At 49.4% G+C, this 16303-nt stretch overlaps 2 protein-coding genes across 4 annotated transcripts in view; one reads left to right on the top strand and one right to left on the bottom strand.

Moving 5' to 3' along the window:
* fzr1a (fizzy/cell division cycle 20 related 1a) overlaps nt 1–1495 on the bottom strand; it is a 41564-nt gene extending 40069 nt beyond the window's left edge. For both annotated transcript variants that reach the window (XR_009442821.1, XM_048559773.2), the window contains exon 1: nt 1313–1495. The gene's annotated coding sequence lies outside the window, so the exon portion shown is untranslated. The remainder of the gene's footprint in view (nt 1–1312) is intronic.
* A 333-nt stretch (nt 1496–1828) lies between these two features.
* Nucleotides 1829–16066, top strand: LOC125465860 (uncharacterized). 2 transcript variants are annotated; one of them, XM_048559783.1, is made up of 2 exons: nt 1829–2011; nt 13574–16066. In XM_048559783.1, exons 1-2 carry the CDS (start codon nt 1850–1852, stop codon nt 14687–14689), a joined length of 1278 nt encoding a protein of 425 aa, XP_048415740.1. In that variant the 5' UTR covers nt 1829–1849; the 3' UTR covers nt 14690–16066. The 2 variants fall into 2 exon arrangements, with proteins under 2 accessions (XP_048415740.1, XP_048415739.1); XM_048559782.2 differs by lacking the exon at nt 1829–2011 and adding an exon at nt 2048–2392.
* Nucleotides 16067–16303: the final 237 nt, after the last annotated feature.

Consider the following 16303-nt stretch of genomic DNA (forward strand, 5'->3'; position numbering starts at 1 on the left):
CAAATTACCACTATGATCTTCTCTTTCCCTTGCTACCCTTAACATACCTGTAAAACAATTTAAGATTTTCATTACTTTTACTTGACAGTATCCTTCCATATCTCCTTTTAGCTCTTCAAATGTCTTTTTTAAGTTCCCTCTTGCATATTCTATAGTCCTCCTGGGCTTTTGTTGTTTCGAGCCTTAGTATCTGTCACAAGCCTCCCTTTTTCTCTTAATTCAATGTTGTATATCCCTCACTATCCCGTATTCACACAGAATTTGATGGTCCTACCAATTTGCTTTATTTTAAAAAATGTTGGTCCTCTACTCTCTATGTTTCTTTCTTGAATACATTGCATAATTCTGAGACACATTTATTTGAAAGTATCTGCTCTTCATTCATGTTACCAAATCATACTTGACTTTATTAAAATCAGCCCTCTCTCAGTTGAGAACTGTGATTTCAGGCACATTCTTGTCATTTTCTACAACAATCTTCAATCGAACAGAGTTATGATTACTGTCTGCAAAACGTTCCCCCACTGATGTTTCAACCACTTGCCCAGTTTATCTATTGCATGAAGTCAGATACTTAGTGCTAATTTTCATTCATCAGTTCTCAGTAAATACTGTCAGATCAGCTGAGCATTTTTTCCTGAGGTTTTTTTTCAGATTACCAACGCCTGCAGTTTTACTTTTCATCTTTAAAATAAGGCTTTATCTGCATTTTTTAAAAAAACACCATTAACGGAAGGCCATTCCCTTGACAATGACGATATCTTAAGCAATATACAAGTAACTAAATTCAATGATCAGTCATCCCAATACTGGTGGTGGAAAATCTAAAGCCACAAATTGCTTGCTGCATGTGTATATAACAGTGACAAGCAATGCAAAAGTAGTTCATTTCATGTGGATGTGAAAAATGGTTCGGTCATCTAAACTCATGAATGAATGAATGAATCCAAGTTATTTCTGATTTCAAAAGAATCCAAAACATATGAGTGAGAGAGAGCACACAGAAATGTTGCCCACGATACCAAAGAAAAAAATGCAGTTTTTTGCACGTTGGCTGTGAGACTGCATTATTCTTAATCAAGGGCAATACCAAATCCACAAAGAAGGGCGTTTCACATCAAATTAAAGGGGGGAAAAAAGGACTGAAATCAGCAAGATCTAGAAAAAACAAAACCTCGAGAGCACTGACCATGAAGAAATGTATCCCAATCTACCCAATACTGCCGGTGGCCATCGGGGACCTTCACGGAAAGGCAGCAACCGGCGCATTCCCCTCCATGCCCACAGTAACCTTTATCCCCCTCTATCATACCTGCAATATAAAGCAGGAGGGGGAAACCTCCACAAAGCGGCGCGATGAAGGCTCACAATGACATAACTGTCCGTGTAACCGATTCTCCACTGAAACGTTCTCCTCTCGGTCCCCCTTCCTCCCCCTGCAGCTACCACCGCGGACCCCTCTCGTGCGAGGGCAATATGGCGACCACACTTCCGGCGCCGGGGCGACCGTTATCATTGTGACGTCACGCAGATTCAAACCTTCACAGGAAGTGCGCTATTGCCATGGCGACGCGACCAGTCTCCATGGTTACAGATCACAATGAACGATATCGGCAAAATAATATATAGCAGGCTTTCCAGCGTGTTGATTCCCCAGTCCATACTTTCCTATGCGGATGTTATGAAGGGAATATGGTTCCCATTCGGAATGGCAGGGGGTGTGGGTTCTCCGTCTCCAGGTCCCGGGGCCTGTAGGAGAAATTGCGGGGCGCGGGGGGGGGGGGGGTGGGGGCGAGGGATAACATTCGGACGCGAACACTTCCCAGGTCAGTCAGTCAGTCTGTAAAACATGGCGGAGGAGACAATGCTGCCTATGATGTTTTTATTCCTCTTTCTGTTAATGAAACGCCGCGCTGAGTTTGAGAGTGCGAGCATCGAAAGGAGGAACGACACACAAAGGAGGCTGAGGCTGAGGCAGTATTTCCAACAGCGGCAGAGGAAAATGATTTTGGTACGGGGGAGGTTTTGGAGGGGTGCGGGGTGTGGGATTGGAAGCTGAACAAAATGTGCGCTGCAACACAAAGGGCAGCAAACAAAACACTTGGACTGGCGACCGCGCGTTTAATCCCAACGTTTCCAGCTCCTGTCTAGAGGGCTCGAAAAATAAACAGAAGAAGAGCTATTTAGAGCGGCGTTGCGTGTCCACACTCACTATCTTAACTCGTCCGCAACTTGAATCCCGACAGGAGTTTGTAATCCCAATCAGACCTGCAATATCCGAACAAATGCTGTAAAGTGAATTTGGCGGGCAGATGAATTTTGCATTTTTGGATTCCGTTGCTTGAGAGGAGAATCTCAACTGAAATTATTGATGAGATTAAAATAGCGTAAGGTATGAAACACATTTAGCCCTACTTTTGAAAAATTCCGCAACATCCGATGAAATTGAGATTTGATCATTGATTCCAGATCAGGATGTTTTTATCTAAGCAGCGGGTTGTTTGGAGGTCATTAGAGTACCTCACCAGAAAATGGTCAAAGCAGAGATGATAATAGCTTCTGAATAGGAATTCGATAATCATTTGAAAACCAGAAAATATATGGGGAAGACAGAAGAGTGGGATTAGGGTCTCCTATGCTGCAAAATTGCAACGTTCTTTCTCGAATGTCCATTACGTATTTAAGTTTATTCAGAAACTAGATAAACGGCGGGGGGATGTAATTGTACAGAACAACTAGTTGTTCTCAATTAGGACTGGATTTAACTGCATTCCCTGCATGCTAAATGTAAGGGCTTTGGTAGAATCATGCTGGTTTAAAAGGAATGTTCTTAACTTTAGTTACATTTGTTCCATAAATGTGTTAGAAGGTGGAGAATTTAGTGTTGCAGTTGGCTGTGATCTGGAGATAACTAGTTCCCACATCTGAATTTATCAACTTCCCTCCCTCAATGCAGATCTTCAGATGTAAAGCTTAATCTGAGTTTTAGCAGAGTGCATTTGTAGACTGGAACTGAAAAGTAGTCTATTTTTCCAATCAGAAAATGTGATTTGAAACATGTAGTTTTAATTTGACAATTAATTATCAAAATTCTTTTTAGGTTTTGAAAGTAATTATGTATTTTGAAACTTTTAAACTTTGGACCCTAAGCAAAATTTCAAAGGCTTACTTAACTATTTTATATGGCAAATCAATTTATTTTTCTTTTAACCATTACTGTGTTTTGACTGAGACATTTGGGGTGGCATCTGTGCCTATATGAAATGATCATGCACAGCAGATTGCAAAGTCCAGAGCAGAAATTAATTAGTGTTCAAGTTGATCCCTGTCTAAATTTGAGAAAAACAAATTACATTCAATTGCAAGTTTAAGACCTTGCTGAAAGTTCTGTAGTTTGTGAAATGCTGTCATGTTTCTGAAAGCAATACAATCTCATTAGAGTAAAGAATGATGGAATGAAAGAATGAGGCTACTGGAGCCTAGTCAACACGTCTTAAAAGAAACCTTTAAAATGTGGGTCCATACCTTGTGTGAACATACTCCTTGCTCTGTAGCTTTATTATATTTTCTGGTGCATGCAGGTTTTAAATTAGCTTAGTTTGTTTCCCCTAGATATAATAATTCAAACTTGTCAATAATTCATGCCTAATGGCTTAAATAGTAACTTAATAAGATATTCATCCAAAAGAAAATCTAGCCAGTTTTGAGAAGATTTGTAGCTCAGGCTGAGGTTCTGGATGCGAGTTTGCTCGCTGAGCTGGAAGGTTAGTTTTCAGACATTTCGTCACTTTTTTTTCCCCCATTTGAAAAAATATACTTTATTCATAAGATGTACAAAAAATAAAACATATTTATACACCTACCCAGTCATGCAAGCCGCTCCGGGTTACCCAGGGGGTATGTACACCAACTAAAAGAAAAAAAAACAAAGCAAAGAAAATACCCTGGCAGTCGTCTCCCCGCACAGTCCCCGTTGGCCCCCTGACCGGTTGGGGAAGGCGCCAGCTGGGCCCAAGTTACCAGATCGGGCCGTTTTTTCTATTCTGGATGAGGGGTTTCATACGGTGGTCTTTCCGCACCGCGCCTTGTCGGCGGCTGCCCCAAGTTTTAGTACGTCCCTCAGCACATAGTCCTGGACCTTGGAGTGCGCCAGTCTGCAACACTCGGTCAGGGTCAGTTCTTTCAGCTGGCAGACCAGCAAGTTGCGGGCAGACCAAAGAGTGTCTTTCACCGCACCGATGGTCCTCCAGGCGCAGCTGATGTTGGTCTTGGTGTGCGTCCCGGGAAACGGCCCGTAGAGCACGGAGTCCTACGTCACGGAGCTGCTCGGGACAAACCTCGACAAATACCACTGCATCCCCCTCCAGACCTCCTGCGCATAGGCACATTCCAGAAGGAGGTGATCGACGGTCTCGTCCCCCCCCCCGCAGCCACCTCGAGGGCAGTGTGCGGTGGCGCAGAGATTCCGGGCATGCATAAAGGATCTCACTGGCAGAGCCCCTCTCACTGCCAGCCAAGCAATGTCCCTATGCTTGTTTGAAAGTTCTGGCGATGAGGCATTCTGCCAAACGACTTTGGCAGTCTGCGTGGGGAACTACACGACGGGATCCACCCTCTCCTTTTCCAGAAGGGTCTCAAGGATACTATGTGCTGACCACTGCCTGATGGCTTTGTGGTCGAAGGTGTTTCCCTTCAAAAATTTCTCCACCACGGACAGGTGGTATGGGACGGTCCAACTACTCGGGGCATTCCTTGGCAACGAGGCCAGGCCCATCCTTTGCAAAACTGGGGACAGGTAGAACCTCAGTAAGTAGTGACACTTGGTGTTTGCGTACTGAGGATCTACGCACAGCTTGATGCAGCCACACACAAAGGTAGCCATCAGGGCGAGGGAGGCATTTGGTATGCCCTTTCCCCCATTTTCCAGGTCTTTGTACATGGTGTCCCTGCGGACCCGGTCCATCCTCGACCCCCAAAATGAAGTGGAAGATGGCCCGGGTGACCGCAGCGGCGCAGGTCCAGGGAATAGGCCAGGCCTGCGCCACATACAACAGTACCGAAAGCCCCTCGCACCTGACAACCAGGTTCTTACCCACAATGGAGAGGAACCGGAGCGTCCACCTGCCCAGCTTCTGCTTCAGTTTGATGATATGCTCCTCCCAAGTCTTAGTGCACGCCCCAGCTCCACCGAACCAAACACCCAGCACCTTCAGGTAGTCTGTCCTGACGGTGAAGGGGATGAAGGAGCGGTCGTCCCAGTTCCCGAAGAATATGGCCTCGCTCTTACCCCTATTGACTTTGGCACCTGAGGCCAGTTCAAACTGGCCGCAGATGTCCAACAGCCTACTGACCGACCGACGATCGGTGCAGAAGACGGCGACATCGTCCATGTACAGGGGGTCTTGACCTGAAGGCCTCCGCTGCCTGGGATAGTCATGCCCTTCAGGCTCACGTCCTTCCTGATGGAGGTGGCGAAGGGCTCCACACAGCACACGAACAAGGCAGGAGAGAGCGGGCAGCCCTGCCTGACTCCAGATCTAACAGGAAAACTGTCTGATTCCCACCCGTTGATCGAGACTGCGCTAACGATGTTGGCGTAGAGCAGCTGGATCCAATTGCGGATGCCCTCCCCGAACCCCAATTTGGAGAGGACGTCCCTCATCTAAGCATGAGAGACCCTGTCGAAGGCCTTCTCCTGGTCCAGGCTGACGAGGCAGGTGTCCACCCGCCTGTCCTGTACGTAGGCGATCGTGTCCCTGATGAGCGCAAGGCTCTCAGCGATCTTCCTGCCCGGCACAGCACAGGTTTGGTCAGGGTGCATCACTGACTCCATCTGTATGTCCTCATCTGTATGTCAGGATACTAGTGATAGTGGGTCATGTCGTTTTGTGGCTAGTTGATGAACATTACATACAGATGACGAAGGACACCACTTTGATTGGGACAACACATCCATCCTAGGACAAGCCAAACAGAGACACGCACGAGAATTCCGAGAGGCATGGCATTCCAACCGGAACTCCATCAACAAAGACATTGATTTGGAGCCAATCTACCATCCTCCGAGAAAAAGAACAGGAAATGACATCACCAACCCAAGGAAACCTAAACAGATAAATAGAAAGCAGGACATAACACCAGCACTTCATTGGAGGCTCACTGTTGATGTTACCTAGAATGGTGACGAAACTTCTGGGAACAAACCGGCAAGCTCAGTGAACCAGCTTACATCTGGAACACAATAAAGACCCACTCTCTTGTGGACCGAGAGGAGGAGAGTGCTGTCTTGGAGGTGAAAGGAGGACGTTGGGTTGGCTGTGCACCCTTGCAACCAGTGGATCTTAATGCTGGCTTCGGCCTAACGCTGGTTCAGGGGAGCAGCCAACCTGCAACGATGGCTGCGGTAAGTGCTCGTGCCCCAGGTCAGGGGGTCCGGAACACCATCCGTGTTTCCGTAAAGAAGGTAGATGAAGGTGCAACTTCTTCGTGAAGAGGGTCCTGTTGGACTGTTGTGGGTTCGCTGCTGCGGACATTTACTGCCTGCAGGATTTCCCCGGAGGAGGTTTTTACGACGTGACCTTCAGGAGTGCCAAGCTTTGCGAGCGCTTCCTGGAGGTTTTCAAGGAGAAAGGAGGTGAGGGCCCCCTCTCTGTATTGACCGCTGTCCCGCTGTTTGTGATGCCAGCGCAGAGGAGCCGTATGGTGACTGTACACATGTACAACCCGCATGCGCCAGCAATTGATGTCCTGACCTTCCTTGGAAGGTACGTGAAGGTGGAAGGGGACCTAACTGACATCATGGACCCCTTTGGCATCTGGACGAGTAAGAGGCAGATCAAGGTGATGCTGCGGATGGGCACGGACGGGAATGTCGTACACCCACCGAGCAGCTTCGCGATCGGCGGGAGCAAGGGCTACCTGACCTATGCAGGGCAACCTAAAGTCTGCCATGCCTGTGGTAGGTCAGGTCACGTGGCGGCCGACTGCAAAGCCACCATCTGCAGGAACTGGCTGGCCTCGTTGCCGCGGAACGGTCCGAGTAGTTGGACCGTTCCGTACCACCTGTCCTTCGTGGAGAAATTTTTGAAAGGAAACACCTTTGACCACAAGGCCGTCAGGCAGTGGTCAGCACGTAGTATCCTCGGGACTCTTCGGGAAAAGGAGAGGGTGGATCCCGTCGTGTGGTTCCCCACGCAGACTGCCAAAATCATTTGGCAGAATGCCTCATTGCCAGAACTTTCAAACAAGCACAAGGACATTGCTTGGCTGGCGGTGAGAGGGGCTCTGCCAGTGAGATCCTTTATGCATGCTCGGAATCTCTGCACCACCGCACGCTGCCCTCGAGGTGGCTGCGGGGGGGGAACAAGACTGTCGATCACCTCCTTCTGGAGTGTGCCTATGCGCAGGAGGTCTGGAGGGGGATGCAGTGGTATTTGTCGAGGCTCGTCCCGAGCAGCTCCGTAACGCGGGACTCCGTGCTCTACGGGCTGTTTCCGGGGACGCACACCGAGACCAACATCAACTGCGCCTGGAGGACCATCAATGCGGTGAAAGACGCTCTTTGGTCTGCCCGCAACTTGCTGGTCTGCCAGCTGAAGGAACTGACCCCGACCGAGTGTTGCAGACTGGTGCACTCCAACGTCCAGGACTATGTGCTGAGGGACGCGCTAAAGCTTGGGGCAGCCGCCGCCAAGGCACGGTGGGGAAAGACCACCGTATGAAACCCCTCATCCAGAATAGAAAAAACGGCCCGATCTGGTAACTTGGGCCCAGCTGGCGCCTTCCCCAACCGGTCAGGGGGCCAACGGGGACTGTGCAGGGAGACGACTGCCAGGGTATTTTCTTTGCTTTGTTTTTTTTTCTTTTAGTTGGTGTACGTACCCCCTGGGTAACCCGGAGCGGCTTGCATGACTGGGTAGGTGTGTAAATATGTTTTTTTTGTACATCTTACGAATAAAGTATATTTCTTCAAATAAAAAAAAGTGACAAAACATCTGGGAAACAAACCTTCCAGCTCAGTGAACCAGCTTACATCTGGAACAAAATAAAGATCCACTCTTTTGTGGACCGAGAGGAGGAGAGCGCTGTGTTGGAGGTGGAAGGAACACGTCGGGTTGGCTGTGCATCCTTGCAACCGGTGGATCTTAATGCTGGCTTCGGCCTAACGCTGGTTCAGGGGAGCAGCCAACCTGCAACGATGGCTGCGGCAAGTACTCATGCCCCAGGTCAGGGGGTCCGGAACACCATCCGTGTTTCCGTAAAGAAGGTGGATGAAGGTGCGCCTGTGGACCGCACCTTCTTCGTGAAGAAGGTCCTGTTGGACTGTTGCAGGTTTGCTGCTGCGGACATTTTACTGCCTGCAGGATTTCCCCGGAGGAGGTTTTTACGATGTGACCTTCAGGAGTGCCAAGCTTTGCGAGCACTTCCTGGAGGTTTTCAAGGAGAAAGGACGTGAGGGCCCCCTCTCTATATTGGCCGCTTTCCCGCTATTTGTGATGCCAGCGCAGAGGAGCCGTATGGTGACTGTACACATGTACAACACGCATGTGCCAGCAGTTGATGTCCTGACTTTCCTTGGAAGGTACGTGAAGGTGGAAGGGGACCTAACTGACATCATGGACCCCTTTGGCATCTGGACTAGTAAGAGGCAGGTCAAGGTGACGCTGAGGATGGGCGCGGATGGGAACGTCGTACACCCACCGTCCAGCTTCGCGATCGGCGGGAGCAAGGGCAACCTAAAGTCTGCCATGCCTGTGGTAGGTCAGGTCACGTGGCAGCCGACTGCAAAGCTACCATCTGCAGGGAGGAGGGACACCTTGCAAAGGATTGCCCACAAGAGAAAAGCTGCAACCTTTGCGGGGAAGCGGGCCACCTCTATAGGGCATGCCCGCAGCAGGGGACCACCTATGCCCAGGTCGCCGGCAGGGGCAATGCGGGGCCACCCCCCCCCGGAGGAGAGGAAGGCACCCGGGCCCAGCAGGACCCCACTAATGTGCAGGAGGGCCAGGCCGTGCAGGAGGGCCCAGCCCCGCAGGATGGGCCCGAGGCCAGCAAAGCACCCCTGCAGGCTCTGATCCCCCCCCAACAACCCGGAGTCGATGGAGGTGGCGACAGGCGACCCAGGGCAGTGGACAACAGTCCGGAAAGCGAGGAGGAAGGTGCGTCGATGGGCCCAGGAACCGCAACCATCAGGCGGGAAGAGGCAGCTACAGGGGGGCTATAAGAGCTCCTCTGACGAGGGGGATTCGGAGAGGTCCCACCCAAAGCAGAAGTTAAAGATCTCGAGGGTGAAGGAAAGCAGCACCCCGCTTCCAGGTGACGGGAGGTGTCCTGAGGCTCCCTCCGACAACCAGTCAAGTGCCGCTGGAGCACTGGAGGGGCCCCCCGGAACTTCCAGGCATGAAGGAGGAAACAGCGCGTCCCCAGCCTGACACGGAGCCGGACCCTCCTGCCTCCGCACCCCTGACGGGTGGATGCCACCCGGAAGGCAGCACGGACGGTTTCCTGAGCCCGGAGAGCGTCCAGCAGTTAGCCCGGGCAGTGGGCATGAAGGGACAGATGGAGGGGCTGGACCTTGGACTTGGGGAGGGTACTGCGGTCACTGCTCACAATGGGGGTACGAGTTGCGAGCATTAATGTGCGCAGCGTCAAGTCAACCGCAAGATGTGTGTCCACGTTGGCCTACCTGACCAACATCAAGGCGGACTTCCTGTTTCTGCAGGAGTGTGGGATACCGCACCTCGGCAGGTACGGGAAATGGTCCGGCGCTTGGACCTGTGGGTCTTCGATCTGGTCGGGGGGTAACGACTGTCGCTCCTCGGGCCTGGCTATTCTGCTGCGGGGGCGCAACTTCACCATCTCTCAAGTTCAGGAGGTGGTGGGGGTGGGCGCCTCCTAGTGGCTGACATCACCTATAGGAACGCTCCCATGAGACTGATCAACGTGTATGCCCCAGCAGTACGGAGTGAGCGGTTGGGGCCGTCCTGCTGCGGCTTCCACCCCTGCTGGCTACGTCCAGGCCGGTCATCCTAGGCGGAGACTTCCACTGCATCATTGATGTAGATGGAAGATCCGGCGTGGGGACAGCGGGTGGGGGGAGTCAACTGGACGTCATGTCCAGATTCCTGATGGGCACAGTGAAGGAAGCCAAGCTGCTCGACGTCTTCAGCACCCCGGCAGACGGAGCGCAGCAGAGGTACACCTGGTCACGGCCAGACAGGTCTATCCGCTCAAGGATAGACTTCCTGTTTGTGTCACGGACGTTCTCGGTCAGGTCCACCGGCATCGAGCCGGTGTTCTTCTCTGACCACTGCCTCCTGCAGGACGACCAGCCGGCTGGCAAGGGGATGTTGAAGCTCAACACGACTCTGTTGACCCCAGAGAACGTCGAGGAGCTTAAGAGGGAGTACGTCGGTTGGAGAACCGTGAAACCCCTCTTTGAGTCTCCAGGCGACTGGTGGGAGACGGTGAAGGAGAACATCAAGAGGTTCTTTGTCCTCAAGGGTGTTCGGAAGGCGAGAGAGAGGCGGGGAAAGCTGTCGCGACTCCAGAAAAGGGTGCAGAACCTGCTCCTTCTGCAGTTGATGGGGGTCGATGTCACGGAGGACCTCCGCGAGGTGAGGGGCCAGAAAGCCTCGCTCTTCACCGTGGAGGCCTCCTGGATAATCTTCCGGTCCAGGGTCCGCTCCGTGGAGCAGGACGAGACGTGCTCGCGTTTCTTCATTCAGAAGGTGCACAAAGAGAGCTCTGTGCTTAGCCGGCTGAAGGAGGACGACGGCTTGGTGACGTCGTCTCGGCCCGACATTTTGAGGATCAGCAGATCCTTCTATGCCGGACTGTACGACACGAAGCCCACGGACAGCACGGCCTCCGAGTCGTTCCTGTCGTCTATCACAGAGGTCTTAGACGACGGCACGAGGGAGTGGCTGGACCGGCCGATATCCCTGGACGAGCTGACCAGAGCTCTCAAGTCCTTGGAGAGGAATAGGACTCGCGGAAGCGAAGGCTTACCGTTCGAGCTGTATTCCGCTCTGTGGGGCCTGGTCGGCCAGGACCTGCTGGAGATGTACGATAGTGCGCTTCGGGCAGGGGAAATGTGCAAGTCCATGAGGAAGGGCATCATCACCCTCATTTACAAGAGGAAGGGGGAGAGGGAAGAAATTAAGAATTGGCGTCCTATTTCACTTTTGAACGTGGACTACAAAATCCTGGCCAAGGTCATAGCCAACCGGGTCAGGTCTGTCCTGGAGTCAGTGATTCACCCTGACCAAACCTGTGCTGTGCCGGGCTGGAAGATCTCCGAGAGCCTCGCGCTTATCAGGGATACGATTCCCTACGTACAGGACAGGCGGGTGGACACCTGCCTCGTCAGCCTGGACCAGGAGAAGGCCTTCGACAGGGTCTCTCATGCTTAGATGAGGGACGTCCTCTCCAAATTGGGGTTCGGGGAGGGCATCCGCAATTGGATCCGGCTGCTCTACGCCAACATCGTTAGCGCAGTCTCGATCAACGGGTGGGAATCAGACAGTTTTCCTGTTAGATCTGGAGTCAGGCAGGGCTGCCCGCTCTCTCCTGCCTTGTTCGTGTGCTGTGTGGAGCCCTTCGCCGCCTCCATCAGGAAGGACGTGAGCCTGAAGGGCGTGACTATCCCAGGCAGTGGAGGCCTTCAGGTCAAGACCTCCCTGTACATGGACGATGTCGCCGTCTTCTGCACCGATCGTCGGTCGATGAGTAGACTATTGGACATCTGCGGCCGGTTTGAACTGGCCTCGGGTGCCAAAGTCAATAGGGGTAAGAGCGAGGTCATGTTCTTCGGGAACTGGGACGACCGCTCCTTCATCCCCTTCACCGTCAGGACAGACTACCTGAAGGTGCTGGGTGTTTGGATCGGTGGAGCTGGGGCGTGCACTAAGACTTGGGAGGAGCGTATCACCAAATTGAAGCAGAAGCTGGGCAGGTGGACGCTCCGGTCCCCCTCCATCGCGGGTAAGAACCTGGTTGTCAGTTGCGAGGGGCTTTCGGTACTGTTGTATGTGGCGCAGGCCTGGCCTATTCCTTGGACCTGTGCCGCTGCAGTTACCCGGGCCATCTTCCACTTCATTTGGGGGTCGAGGATGGACCAGGTCCGCAGGGACACCATGTACAAAGACCTGGGAAATGGGGGAAAGGGCGTACCGAACGCCACCCTCGCCCTGACAGCTACCTTTGTGTGCGGCTGCATCAAGCTGTGCGTAGATCCATAAACGCAAACACCAAGTGTCACTACTTACTGAGGTTCTACCTGTCCCCGGTGTTGCGAAGGATGGGCCTGGCCTCGTTGCCGCGGAACGCTCCGAGTAGTTGGACCGTTCCGTACCACCTGTCCTTCGTGGAGAAATTTTTGAAAGGAAACACCTTTGACCGCAAGGCCATCAGGCAGTGGTCAGCACATAGTATCCTCGGGAACCTTCGGGAAAAGGAGAGGGTGGATCCCGTCGTGTGGTTCCCCACACAGACTGCCAAAGTCGTTTGGCAGAATGCCTCATCGCCAGAACTTTCAAACAAGCACAAGGACATTGCTTGGCTGGCGGTGAGAGGGGCTCTGCCAGTGAGATCCTTTATGCATGCCTGGAATCTCTGCACCACCGCACGCTGCCCTCGAGGTGGCTGCGGGGGGAGACGAGACTGTTGATCACCTCCTTCTGGAGTGTGCCTATGCGCAAGAGGTCTGGAGGGGGATGCAGTGGTATTTGTTGAGGTTTGTCCCGAGCAGCTCTGTAACGCGGGACTCCGTGCTCTACGGGCTGTTTCCCGGGACGCACACCAAGACCAACATCAACTGCGCCTGGAGGACCATCAATGCGGTGAAAGACGCTCTTTGATCTGCCCGCAACTTGCTGGTCTGCCAGCTGAAAGAACTGACCCCGACTGAGTGTTGCAGACTGGCGCACTCCAAGGTCCAGGACTACATGCTGAGGGACGCGCTAAAGCTTGGGGCAGCCGCCGCCAAGGTGCGGTAGGGAAAGATCACCATATGAACCCCCTCGTCCAGAATAGGAAAAAGAACCCTATCTGGTAACTGGGCCCAGCTGGCGCCTTCCCCAACTGGTCAGGGGGCCAACTGGGACTATGCGGGGTGACGACTGCTGGGGTGGTTTCTTTGCTTTTTTTTTCTCTCTGTTTTGTTTTTTTCCTTTAGTTGGTGTACGTACCCCCTGGGTAACCCGGAGTGGCTTGCATGACTGGGTAGGTGTATAAATGTTTTATTTTTTGTACATTCTATGAATAAAGTATATTTTTTCAAATTAAAAAAAGTGACAAAACGTCTGAAAACTCACCTTCCAGCTCAGTGAGCAAACTCACGACCAAAAGAAAATCTTGGCACACCTATTGTATTTACACATCTGACGTGTGTTTCTTTTTAAATGTCGTGTTCATACACATGATACCATCACATAACAGCAAGCAGGAATTAGCTGTAACAGCATGTGGCTTTTATACTATAACTTTTAAACAAAGATATCTCTTGAGTCCTGCAGTATCATTGGATAATTAAGGAGTGCAATTCTAATAAAACTTTCTTTGATGTTTGCAGATGGTGATGGCACGTGGAGGTTGTAGGTGTAACTGTCGTACAAGAATCTGGTGTAAGCCAAGAAGTTCAGACTGGTGGGAGCGTGTGGTTATGAAGGACTTTCAGCCAAATGATTGGCTGGAAAATTTCAGAATGTCTAAGGAAACATTTTTCCATATTTGTAATAAGCTGAAACCCATGATTTCTCGTCGAAACACTCACCTACGTCCTGCACTCCCCCTGGAAAAGAGAGTTGCAGTAGCATTTTGGCGACTTGCTACTAATGTAGAATATCGAATTATTAGTCATTTGTTTGGGATAGGTCGATCAACTGTCTGCAAATGTGTACGAGATGTATGTCATGCCATTGTGTCTGTCTTAAAGCCTTTGTATCTTAAGATGCCCTCTAATCAAGAATTTGAAACAATAGCTCAGATGTTTGGTCGAAAGTGGGAATTTCCTCAATGTGTTGGCGCCATTGATAGTTGCCATATACCTATCATTGCTCCCCCACAGTACCACAAAGATTACCTAAACAAAAAGGGATGGCATTCAGTTGTGTTACAAGGTGTAGTTGATGATGGTGGGAATTTCTGGGATGTGTGCACTGGATTTTCTGGGAGTTCTCTTGATACAAAAATTCTGAGGAATTCTGATCTATGGAGAATGGCTACTGAAGGAAGGCTGTTCCCTGACTTCTCAAGAGATATTCTGAGAACGCCAGTGAAATACCTACTGATAGGCAGCTCTTCATATCCACTACAGGAGTGGCTCCTGAAGCCATATTCTGAAACAGCAAAACTAACACAGCATCAACTTGTGTTTAACTACAGGTTAAGCCAAGCTCACACTGTGATAGACGATGCATTTGGACGACTCAGAGCTCGTTGGCAATGTCTTCTCAAGAGGAATGACTGTAGCCTTGAACTTATTCCAACAATGATTACTGCCTGTTGCATTCTTCATAACATCTGTGAAAAGCATAATGATGGCTTTAATAATGACTGGCTAGGTGTTCTTGAGCAGGAGGAATTTCCTCAGCCAAACCAAATAATGTCAGATAGTACAGTTGATAGGCAAGCTGAAGAAATTCGTCAGGTATTGTCTACATACTTTATGAGTCAAGAGGAAAGCTAAATGTTAGCTTGAGGTTTGTCATTGTAGCATTTATGGACACTGTAAGATTTTTCAGTTTGATTTTTGTCATTGATTAGGAATGCCTTGATATTGTGTACTGATATGCTGTAGCAATAAACCAATAATGTTATTTCCTTTTTTATCGTAACCATGGTAAAGTCCATTGCATTTTTTATAGTATTCCTGCCATCTTTCAGTAAGTTGGTTAAACTTGGTGCTGAAGTCTGAATAGCAGTTGTGCTCTTGAAGACTTTTGCTTGTATATTCAGTTCAAGGAGTTTCAGTCAAGCTCAGCTTAACAACTATTTTCTGATACTTGAAACTGCTTTCTACGATTATTTGCAAAGGCCTTCAAATAGAAAGTTAAAAATCAAAAGACAATAATGGATTTTGGTATGGACAAAACGGAAAATCAGAAATGCGTAAGTGAACTACCCAAGAAAGATACACAAAGCACATGGGTTTAATACATCAGATTGAAAACTTTAAAAGCCATTATTAAAGTATGGCAAAAAAAGCACACTAAAAACACAATACAGAAAAGTTTGCAGAAAGGAGTGAAAAACAAAACCGTTTGCAGGAAATAGTTTGAGGGTAGAGTGAATTTTATATAAACCATCAAATTCTAACTCTAACAAATGTTTTTAATTGAAAAAGTATTTGCTAATTTAGTGTATATTCAACTATTTACATGCAGATAATTGCATGTAAGACAGCATTTACTGAATTTAACAATAAGGGGTTAGTTTCATTGTGCTAAAACAACCCCAAGGTGAAAATGTTAAAAATGTAAAAGTATGTCCTGACTCTCACAACTTGCACAAAAACACATACACTTGAACCAAACATGCAAAATACAAATTACAGAACAAAGGAGATTAAATTTGACTAAGTTAAAGATCAATAAGAATAAAATGATAAGTAAGACCTCACTGGTTATAAGTGGCTATCTGGTCTGGCTGTAGCTTTCCAATGACTTAGCTTCATGGCTGGCAGTTTAAGGTTGTAACTGATGTCTTCTCCTTCTAAAAGTGCTACTGTGGAAAGTAAAGCCTCTTTTTGAAAGTTTTATGCCTGCCTGCAGGAAGATAGGTGCAATCAAACTCAGCAGACAGGGTTTAAAGCTTAAATGGAAGGAGAGAACGGTGGCATCAGTTCACTATAGGAGCTGATGCGATGTCTGCCCAACTCCCAAATTCAACATCCACAAAAAAGTTGTTGTGTGACTTTTGTTGGGTTATCACATCTGTAGTTTATCTTTGGACATTCTAGTATGCAAACAAGATAATTTTTTTTAATGTCCTGTAACAATTAAATTTCTTACATTTGTCCCAATGCTGTGTTTATAGCAAGGCAATAAAGGCTCAAGTCTTCTGATTACTGTGATGACTATATTCACTGTATACTGACAAACTGATTATCGTTCAAAAGTATGGGTGTGCCATCTACCTGGGAATTGCCAAGGAAGTTCAAAAACTCAGTTGTCAAATGTCTCCAGTCTGTAGCAGAACTTCTTGGGTATTGATCACCTTCAGTCGTCACATTCTTATACACACTGAAACCCTAGCGGACACTTCAAATAATTAACGTGGTCATCTTGGCTTCAAAGAATTA

This window comes from Stegostoma tigrinum, chromosome 30 (genome assembly GCF_030684315.1).
Source record: "Stegostoma tigrinum isolate sSteTig4 chromosome 30, sSteTig4.hap1, whole genome shotgun sequence".
NCBI lineage: Eukaryota > Metazoa > Chordata > Chondrichthyes > Orectolobiformes > Stegostomatidae > Stegostoma > Stegostoma tigrinum.